Here is an 11,518-nt window from a genome sequence, read left to right as displayed (position 1 = left end):
ATACTTTAACAGTATATTAAAGGAGTGTCTCAAGAGACATGCCCCTCTTTATAGAGTGCAAAATACAGTCACTACAATAGCCACAGAATAAATTCAGGAATGAAGCCCACCAGACTGACTGTCAGAAACCAGTTGAAGGCAGGTATTCGTCGGGCTCACGAGACCTTCACAAAGCAGGCGTTATCCTCTTATAACCCAAAGGAGGAGTGGTGTATCATCCACCCCATACTGAAACCTGACCAGCAACCGCACGATCCTGATAAGTTAAACTCATTCTTTGCTTGTACTGCCAAGAGAACTTTACCTGTTAGTAGTGACTTACCTTCCTGTCTTGAAGAACTAATAGAATCTCTACCTGATGATAGCCCTGCTAATTTCAAACTATGAGAATTGCTCCACGGCAAGGTCCGGTGTATGCTGAAATTGTTAAGATCTGATACATCTACTTGCCCCAGCGGTATCCCTGTCAAATTCTTAAAAATGGTGTCTGAATCCATCGCTGACCCCCTCACAACTATTATCAACAACTGTATCAGGAAGTAAAATTTTCCTGAGGCATGGAAAGATGCAGGGATCGGTCCAATTCCTAAAGTTGATCAACTGAAGTCTGAGGAACACTTTCATCCCATTTCAGTTATCCCCACACCATCAAAACTCTTTGAGAAACTTGTTTTGTTTCAGATGACCATTTTGTAAAATATAACTTATAACTAAGTTATCAATGCTTGGTTTCTCTAAGGCATATCTGCACTGGTTGATTAGCTACTTGAGTGACCAGTCACATTTTGTACAGATCAATGATCGTATATCTGAATCAGTGAAAGTACGGTTTGGCATGCCACAAGGGTCGATCCTTGGCCCAATGTTATTTAACCTCTATGTTTCTGATCTGCAAGATCATCTCCCTTCCTCAATTGGTTCATTTCAATACGCTGATGATACTACAATATACTCCAGCTGTCCAGCTCCTGAGCTACAAAGATGTGCACAAGAACTAAACTTCAAACTAAACACTGTGAGATCCTGATCTAATGACTCCCATCTTGCACTTAACTTGAAAAAGAGAAAGATGATGTTTCTGTCCACTAGCCTCTAAAATAACATTTGTAAATAGTTTGTAAATTGCATATAGGGTTGTATTTCTATTACCAATCTCTGTTACATTTTTATACAATATCCCTTTATAGTCCAATGTTATTCCTTTTAATATTGTAAAGTATATTATATAAAGTTTTTATATTGTTGGTCACTGGGAGTCTGGCAAGTAATGGCGGACGCTCCCCATGTGGCTCCGCTTATTTCGTTTCTCCTGCCGCTGTTTTTTGTCAACGTGTTACTGAAAAGCTCAAGAGATGATATTATCTATCAGAGGCCTTCATTCGCAAAAGGTATTATCGTCCTGGCCGCTACATTCCCAAGGATAAGTCACCGAAAGTTCGTCAAATATGGAAAATCGATGCTTCGCCATTGCTACTCTACCAGAAAATATCTATTCATTTTTTTCCTTGTATTATCTAACGACATTCAACTGAACCCTGGGCCTCTCAATTCCTCGACTCTCAAATCATGCCGTCTAAATGCCCGTAGAATTGTCAACAAGAGAACTGAGCTGCAAGCTATGGTTGCTACAAAGGAATTAGACATCATCGCTATAACCGAAACATGGTTGAACCCTGAAATAATGGATCAAGAAATTCTGTCATCTGATTATAATATCTACCGAAGAGATCGCCTAGGAAAAGTTGGTGGTGTATTGTTAGCTCTAAGGGATAACATTTGTTGTTATAGACGTTGTGACCTCGAAACGGACTGTGAAATCCTTTGGTGTGAGGTTCATTTCAATCCCTGCTCAACATACTTTATCGGAGTATACTACCGCTCTCCTAGCAGCGACATGGCCTACCTACCTAAACTGGTCCAATCGCTAGAAAAATTTTCACAATCATGTAATATCCTTTTTCTTGGGAATTTTAATCTACCCAATGTTAACTGGAACCTTGTAGCTCCATGGCAGCCGGACATTATCAGCGATTTCTTCTGCGACTCTGTTATTAATCGTTTTGGCCTCTCACAACCTGTGAATGAACCTACCAGAGGAGATGCTTTATTGGTTTTAATCTAAACCAACACTCCTGCTCATTTGGCTAATGTTGAGATAGACTGTGTGCTTGGAAATTCAGATCATAACGTTGTTTTTTCCGACTTTAATGTCTTTATTTCCCGTCCAAATCAAGCTCCAAAGATCGTTTACGATTACAAAAATGCAAATTGGGAAGGTTTTCGCTCTGATCTTTCCAATGCCCCGTGGGGCAATGTATTCTTAGAGAACAATGTTGATCAAATGTGGACTAAATGGAAAGAATTGTTCTTTGCTGCTGTTAATAAAAACATCAATACACATCATTTGAAAAGAAAAAGAAATTTTTCTTGGTTAACATCTGCAATTCTTCGCCTTTTTGACAAACGGAAACGCTTATGGAAAAAAGCTAAATCATCTCAACTTCAATCTGACTGGGAAAAATATAAGCAGTGTAGAAACAAGGTCAAATCTGAAATAAACAAGAGCTAATGGCACCATGTTCAGTCTCTTCAAAAGAGTAACAATCCTAAACGTTTCTGGACTTTCATAAAATCTAAGACGAAATCACGATCTATTCCACCTGAAGTATCCCTGGAGAACCAAAAGGCTTCAAACAGCTTCGATAAAGCACAGCTATTCAACAACTTCTTCTCATCGGTTTTTATAGAGAGTCCTGGTATTCCTGAGAAGTTACGTGACGATCTTCAACCTTTTACTGGTCAAGTTATCTCAAGTCTACTTTGCTCTAAATCTGAGGTCGAGAAATTGCTCATTGGTTTAAACGTTACAAAAGCTCATGGTCCGGATGGGATCAAACGTCCATCACTGCCCAGGAGAGTCTTGATAAAGTCACTGATCGGTGTGGCTCGTGGCTTTTAGGAACAGATGCTGACAAATGCGAGTCCATGAAGTTCCAGAGGGCTAGAACTCCCTCTCCGTGCAACTATACTATTAATAGCAAGCTACTTACCCAAGTACCTACACACAAACATCTTGGGGTAGTTCTTTCCAGTGATTTATCTTGGGAACCCCACGTAGTGTTTGTTGTTGCAAGATCGAACAGATCATTGGGCTTACTCAAGCGGACATTTGGATCTCACTCTAAGGCTCTATTTACTGGTTATAGATCCATGATCCTTCCAATACTCGAGTACGCTTGTCAAGCGTGGTATCCTCACCAAGCATAATTGATTGAAAAACTTGAATGCGTGCAAAGGAACGTTAGAAGATGGATCATTGGTAAAGACACTCCGTATGAAGACCGACTGAAATCCTTGAAACTAGCGACACTAGTTCAGCGCAGAGAGTTTCTTAGTTTGGTTCACCTTTTTAAGTTCATTAAAGGACACTCTAATAATTACATATCCTTCAGTAACAGGCAATCAAGAAAAAGTCATCAGTTTAAACTACATAAACCATTTTGCCTGCAGACATCTTTAAGTACTCTTTTTGGCACAGACATATCGACACATGGAACAGTTTACCGTCATCAGTAGTTGAACTTGACTCAATTAATGCTTTTAAGAAAGCTCTTAAATCAACATTTTTTAACTAGGCCTGTAACTAAAAATTAAATTATTGTATGTAGTATACATTATTAAATTATAATTTTAAACAAAATTTTTATCTTATGTATGTCTTCTTTGTTTAGATTTTATATTTATATAGATATATGCCTGTATGTAAAATGGTTCAGTATGTATATGTATATTGCATATTATTGTTTTTTTAGAGGGCACGGTAACGAATCTTGCAATCTGATTTGTTCTTTACCCGGTCAGTATTTTCCTATCTCTGCCTACGGGCCACGGTAACGCTTTCGTGAGTCGCCGAGTACATCCCAACTTTCGTTGTCATTTTTCATAAATATACCTCGTTTTCCGGCTGGGCAGTATTTTTAAGCAAACACGTCGGTCACTACCTCAAGCCGATAAATAACTTATGAATCTTCCCTTTTCTCTCTATCAAATCACTTTGGTTGACAGAAAAATATTGGTTTCAGAATGAATTTGTATAAACAATAGTGTCATACGTTGGATGACAAGCGGCCTAAAAACCGTCTGCCATTAATTTTAATCGTTCACAAAAAGTACCCAGAAAGTTGAAACGTGAGGTATTTGGTTACAGTTAAACTGAAAGATGGAACTTTCATTCATTTAATATCTGAATTTTCTCGAGCAATTTGTTCATAGTAAAAAAAAAGCGAGCGAAGTTTTAATTTAAGTTCTACAACAAATATACGCTCCTGGTGAGTCTTTCCAATTCCGTTCAATTTGGACATTTGTACCTTAAATTGCACAACAGAAATAGAAGGAATTGAGAAAAGGCTGCATTAAATTCCCTTGTGTCTCGTTGGAGTGTGCCGTTCGAATTTAGTTTTTGTGAAGGAAAGATCAGAGTTAAACACGCCATTACAGCAAACAAACGAGCAAACTCTCACAACTTCAAAATAAAAAATTGAATTTACTCACAATTACTTTCCTCGCCGTTTACTTAATGAACAGAGGTAAATCTTCGTACATGAATGAATGGTCAATGAGAGTGAATAATACTTTCCGTTAGATCATTAACTGATTTTGAAGAAAACATTGTCGTGACAGTCCTTGCCAAACTGGTTCTGTTTGTTTTCAAATGTTCCTACGATTTTTTTTTCTTGCGCGTTCTCTAATTGACAGGTGTCATATTGTGACAGATACTTGTAAAAATAATGTTTCAAAGTTTGTTTGGAAGCCTTTTAAGAATGGCTGCCTGTTAGGATCGAGAATCGTCCGTCAACGACCATTTTGGTGAATTGCTCATATTTTGCCCAACGATACCCTTTGGTACACTATTTTCAAAAATCAAGTTTAAAAGTTCTGACGATTATTAAATTTTTAGAAATTGGCGAAAATTTGAAAACGCGGTTTAAGTGCGGTTTTCCGCCTATCAAATTGTCCAAAATTCACTGCAAAAACCAAGCTCCGTTGAAGGCTTAAAATGAATTCAATTAACACCAAACTTCACACGATATAAGAAAAAGCCTTCCCATCCATTTTCACTATGTTAATTTTTCTGTACACATTGATACTGAGAATTTTTAAGTCTTCTTAGCAACACCCTCAAATAGCGCTTGATATGAGAGCAAAAAATAGGTTAAATTTAACGCGATAAAAGTGTACCTGGTACCTCATTTTTAAATTTTTTAACTTGATATTCGTAATATAATGATACTATTTATTTCCTGAGTAAACTTTGATGCTTTGAATCGGACCGCTTCCCTTCGAAAATACCACAAATGTTTGTGTCCAGAGCGAGCAAAATGATGTGTGTTGTGTAAACAAACGCTAATCTTATCATTCCTTCCCTGGTGGAAAAAGGTTTTTAAAATAAACTTTAATTCCGGAAATGTTTGACTTGTATTCCACAAAATATTGAGTTATAGTGAAGTCGTACATTCAGAGTTGTGTGAGAAAATGTTCTTACAGTCATTTCATCGATCACCATTACAAGTATTACGATTACGAAAATTGTGACAATTGATCAGTCTGTTGAATGACTCTTAAACATTTCAGCTGCAAGGGCTTTGTTTTAGTTTGTTTTAGATATATATGTATATATAAATCAAGAATTCCAGCGAATACAGAAGGAGAACAGCATTCTTTACAAGCAGTTCAGTGTATTAACGCGAATTGTTCCTATTTATCACAATTAACCGACATCCGGTCCCAACAAACACTGGCCGCACCACATGAGACCCTAAATGGGCTGTCATCATGAAATATACTAAAGACTGAAAACAAAAACTTTACTCAAGGTCTGATAACTACACGATAACACTATTATACTTCAATCTCAGATGTATTTTCATTGAGCTTCCAACATCTCGCACCATCTTGACTAAGATGCTGTAATTCAAACACAATTTTCTCTCGTGGTAAAGCCTGTCACGTCATCACTGCCCACGAAGCTCTTCCGCAAATGGTTGAAATTTCGTAACAGATCTAAGGAAAGTTATTTCACGGACGAGTCTTGAGCTTTCATACGTGCTCTCATCAGAAGTTATTATTTCTTGTCATTTTATGGCTCTCTGTAGCTATCGCTAGTTGGTAAGGTGACCCCTTGCGGGCGATCTCCTGATTATCCTGGTCAGGTGGAATGCATTACACTCGAGGATTGCACGAAAGATGTAACTGGACATCTATCGACTCTTGGACTGAGTGCAGATGAAGGTTCTAGAACTGAAATTAAGCTGCTTTTAGCCAGAGCCGGTAAATATTGATTTTGTGTGTTTTCAGGTAACTTCATTGTGCTTATGAATGAGTGCTGCAACAGATTTAATTGGTGTTATATTTTTTACAGGTGTTTTCTCATTTGAACAAAAGCATCTTATCCTGACTATTTGCCCACGCCATAGGGCAGACTTTGGCATACGTTGGAGGACTAGGAAAACCCTTTGTGCAATTCCAAAGGATCTAGCGACACATAAGTCCTCAAGTGCCAAAGGAAGCAACCGTGTGGATAGCCGAAAATCGATGTATATTTTTTGCAACACCAACACCTTAGTTTCAGTTGGGTCGCGTAAGTTGAATTGCTTCTGTTGATAAATGTTCTCATGAAATTGCTTTTTCTCACGTTTATTTGTAATACCTTACACAAAAAAAAGCACTATAAGTTTCAACTTTCTCAAGCTAGCAAATTTTATATTTGTGAGGAAACTTTGCAATTTATATTGCCAACGTTTTTTTCTCGTCTGAGTAGCTGATAATCCATTGATTGATGACAGATTGATTACTTTATACCTAGAAATAGTAGTTGATATGAGTTATTTACTTTGCTTTTTTTTTAATAAAAGCAATTTGTAGGCGATGCGACGAGTTTACCTGCAGGCAAGTTGCAGATGAACAGACGCCGGCGGAGGGCGCTGGAGCAAGTACTGTGTCTACCCCTAAAGAGCCTCGAGTGGTGCAGATACCTGAACAACAGACAATGGTAAGCTTAAAATATGAATTGATGATCTCAATCTTGTTTTTTAAAAAGAAAATAGTCATTTTTAGAAGAGCATAGAAATTGGAAAAAAATCGAGGAAGAAAAAACACGTGACAAACACAAACACAACGTGACAAACACAGTTGTTAATCTGGGACAAGGCTCCTTCGTTGACCAGTAAACTCACTGCTTTTCGGTCACTTTTTTTTATTTGAGGGGTGGGAAAGGGGAGGGGTGCTATGCCGCACTTTGGTAGGCTAATTCCTGTCCCACATTTGTTTGTTTTCTGGATGTCCCGCAACAGTACCTGGTGCTGCTGAGATTTTTTATTACCCGAAACTGATTCCCTACAAACATATACAAAGAAATCGGTTTTAGAGATTTCATGCTTATAGAGCAAACCTTTTCGTAGGTTCATGAGATGGAAACAGACCGTCCAGGAGAGGAATCAAGTGCTGGCAGTGAGTCATCTTCTGATGGTCTAGAGACGGACTTGATGTTTCTGGAAATATCATCCCAGGGGTTGAAGGATGATGAGACGTTTCTCAGTCCCGATACTGCAAGCCTCGTCTCCTCAACGAGTGAAGAGAGCATCACCTCAAAGCCAAATTCCCGTGAAAAGTTGAACGAGTATCTGGTGTCCGAAAACATTAAACCTGTCTCTCAACCTTGGGTTGAGTGGGAAAAGGCCAGTGACAGCACTAAGCTTCGGTATACTAGACGAACCGCAGAGGTTTTTTCTTCTGTGCTCCACGACCTAACACCCAGTTGTGCAGGTTCTCTTTGGCAAGCAGTCGTCTCTTATCCTGCCATGAACGAAGCACTCGGGCTGGACGAACTCTCCGAAACTTCCAAATGCTACCTCCAGGTCTTAGCTGAGGCATATGACAAAGTCCATGGGTGGGACACAAGACGGCAAATTCTTTCGATGATGTGTGGTGTTTCCAATTATAATGATATCTCGAGATTCATACCTGGCTTAAGTAGATATCGTTTTACCATAGCTAATCTGCATCGTCTTCAGCACGGAAGCGGCGCTTCAGTGACCCCCCAGCCTTCATCAAAGATAAGAGTCGACCCAAGACAACTGGATCACTTCTTATCTTATATAACAAGCCCCCATTTGGTGCAAGATCTGCCATTTGGACAAAAAACACTGAAGCTCTCCTCTGGACAACTGGTTGAAGTACCCAATGTTATTCGCACCATGATACCGCAAAGGATAGTGCGTCAGTATACCCAGTACTGCAAAGAGACTGGATTTGAGGCGTTCAGCGAGCGGACGATGCTGCGTGTTTTAAATGAATGCAAGGCCTCGACCAGAAAGTCTCTCCAAGGCCTTGACTATTTTGCAGCAGACGGGGCGCGTGCGTTCGATGAACTAGAAGGCTTGGTTCTTCAATTGGGGAGCTTGGTCTTGGAAAGGAGTGGCAAGTGCGATACGTGAAATCATTAAAGGTGGCCAAATTCTACCTGAAGGGTGATTTCAAGGGAAGCAACCGAAAGTGTCAAGAGTTCCAAGAAAATTGGATTATGTTTTTCAAGCAGGGTGATCTTATTTCGCAAATGGATGGAAGTATAGCACCGTTCCAATGACAGGTCCACCCTGACTGGGAAATATACGTCGGTTTTTGCTCTTGGTATTCGTTTTTTATCAGTATAAATTATGCTTTGTAATAGATTTTATCTTCTCAGATTATTGAGGTTATTCGATTTAGATAACATGAAGCATACATATTGCATATATTTTTTGTCGTTAATGTTGCAGTAACATGGTAATCCATGCTTTGTGTCAAGCTGTGTTTCCTATTTTCACTCAGGTTCACGTGATCTCTTCTTCTCCCGTTGCAAGTCATTGCAGTGTATTTGCTCTGAGTGACACCGAAGATTCTGACCTGCGGCAGCAATGCAAACACAACCATGACGAGCTCTGTGACCAATGTGAAAGCTTGCATTCGACCCTGAACGACATATCTACTGCGGTCGATGAAGCATCTTTTACCACAGAAGAAGACAAAGACGAAGCTTTGTTTCTCGTTAGCTCTGCTACGCTTGCCATCCAGTCATGGAAGTACCATTTGCTGAGGTCGACCCATCAAGATCAGGCTCGTTTGGACGTCATCGATGCCCTTAATTCTGGAACAGTATTCATTGTAAATGACTGGGCCATGAAGTTCTTGCCTCAGAGATATCGCGAGTCACAGACAGACTGGTTTGGTGAGCGGGGTATTTCTTGGCACATATCTGTGGTATACAGACGAATAGAGGGTGTGCTACAGTGGCAAGCCTTTATCCATGTGATTCAGTCCTGTACCCAAGGAAGTTCCGCTGTTACCGCGATTATGCAACATGTTCTAGCCACATTGAAGCAAGAGTATCCTGAAATCAACAAGGCCTACTTCAGGCAAGATAAAGCCGGCTGTTACCACTCCTCCCGCACGTTAACGAAGTGCCAAGAAATTTCAGCGAACACCGGAGTGAAGATAGTCCGCGTTGATTTCAGCGACCCGCAAGGCGGGAAAGGGGCTGCAGATCGACTAGCTGCGAGCTGTAAAGGCCACATTAGGGCGTTTATTAATGAAGACCACGATGTCTGCACCGCCAGCGACCTGAAGGAAGCTCTGCTATCCCATGGCGGTTTGGAAGGTGTACGAGTGGTTTCTCTGGATACCATCGAAGAAACGCCAGACGATGTGCAAACCATATACCATCAAAGCCCATGCGTAAAAAGGCCCCGTACTTGGCTCTACTAAAAGAGATTGTCAGCAAATGTACTTGCCAAAAGTCATCGTGATGCTGACTTTCTCTTTAGTTCAGCAGAATAGAAAAGTGAGGAAGAAACGAATTAACGGTGACTCGTTCCTAATCTTCAGTTACTAGTTATCTCATTTATAAAGCTCGTAGAGTAATTAGAAGTTCTTTCGTTTTGTTCTGTTTTTCTTTTAATCATGTCAATATTGACCCTCACTTTCCTTTTCTGGTCTTAACATCGGTAATGAAGTTTACTCATCTGGTAGCCGACACATGCAAACTGACAGACGTGAGAGTATTCAACCTACATTTCTTTCCGCTCATTTTGAAATGCGGGATTTCTTTCTATAATTTAACGACATAATTATTTCATTTGCGGTTTCTACGCAGGTATGTTTCAGCACCCCCTACACGTTTCCAATGGCGTTACGTTGCGTGACATTTATAATCACCAGGATAACAAGAACCGTCGCCTTGCATTTAATTACTTTGAAGGTCAAAAGTCGCCTTTCCATGTATTTAAACCTACAGAAAATGAGTTCTCAAAGTAAAAGATAAAAAAATATCTAATTTATCAGCATGGAATCAAGTACTAATCTACTAAGTAGCTTCTCTCGAATGTATCTTTTGCATTACTTGAATGTGAGTTGGTGCTAATGTAATATGTACTTCACTTGCAGATTTTTAGCCAAAAAATATTTTGTAGAACCTTTTCAAATATCTTACGGAATAATTTTCTTCTCACTTTACATTTTTCGAGCTACAAACCGACACAGCAGAGGCCGGATTTAATTTGGAGATTTAACAACTCGATATGATTAAATTACCTTGTTGTTTGTTTACACACTTTGCATCATTTTGCTCGTTCAAGTCACAAACACTTCTGCCATTTTCGAAGGGAAGCAATGCGATTCCGAACATCACACTTTCCACAGTGAACGGAAAATAGCAATATTTCACGAATATGTTATTGAAAATCTAAAATATGTGGTACCAGGTACATTTTTTTCGCGTGAAATATCACCCGTTTTTCGCTGCCATTTTACGCGGTCTGTGAGGATGTTCTTTCAAGGGCTTAAGTAATCCCAAAATCGATGTGCCCAAAAAAAAATCACTCACTAGAATTGAATGAGAATAGCTGTCCTAAAGTCGTGTGAAGTTTGGTGTTGATTGATTCCATTTTCATCCTTAAACGGGGCTTGGTTTTTGCAGTTAATTTTTGACTGTGCGTCATGCGGAGCCTGAGCTCCGGAAGCCTGAAAACCGCGTTTTCAGATTTTCGCAAATTTATGAAAATTTAATAATCGCTGAAACTTAAAAACATGAGTTTTAAAAATAGTTTATCAAAGGGTATCTTTGAGCAAAATATGAGCAATTCACCAAAATGGTCGTTGACGGACAATTCTCGATCCTGACAGGCAGCCATTCTTAAATCACCTTTATCGTTACGGAAATGAAAATGTTTCGCTGAGGCATCTCTCTTAAATTTGCATCATCTCTATTTTAACTACCAAAAACTGTGAACTCAAAAATTGTTCAGTTTATGGAAGATCTTGCCGTATTTACGGCCATAAGTCATTCGGGTTCTTTCGGAAAGAATTTCGTCAAGTTTAAAAACAATAAATATGTTATTTACCGGCTAAGGGTCGGTCCGTATGGTGAAAAACTGTGACCTCGGTCTTGAAAATGCTGCGCTCGGCCTACGGCCTCGGGCAGTATTTT

The 11,518-nt window shown here is 39.5% G+C and overlaps 1 protein-coding gene across 1 annotated transcript; it reads left to right on the top strand.

The window, feature by feature from the left end:
* Nucleotides 1–8,626: 8,626 nt before the first annotated feature.
* LOC149042454 (uncharacterized) lies at nucleotides 8,627–10,917 on the top strand. Its single transcript, XM_089213304.1, has 2 exons — nucleotides 8,627–9,874; nucleotides 10,187–10,917. The coding sequence occupies exon 1, from the start codon at nucleotides 8,818–8,820 to the stop codon at nucleotides 9,796–9,798; it is 981 nt and encodes a 326-aa protein (XP_089069430.1). The 5' UTR covers nucleotides 8,627–8,817; the 3' UTR covers nucleotides 9,799–9,874; nucleotides 10,187–10,917.
* Nucleotides 10,918–11,518: the final 601 nt, after the last annotated feature.

This window comes from Pocillopora damicornis, chromosome 7, assembly GCF_964200805.1.
Source record: "Pocillopora damicornis chromosome 7, jaPocDami1.2, whole genome shotgun sequence".
In the NCBI taxonomy this organism is placed as follows: domain Eukaryota; kingdom Metazoa; phylum Cnidaria; class Anthozoa; order Scleractinia; family Pocilloporidae; genus Pocillopora; species Pocillopora damicornis.
Note: the sequence above shows the minus strand (reverse complement) of the source record. Positions and strands in the feature narration are given on the sequence as shown.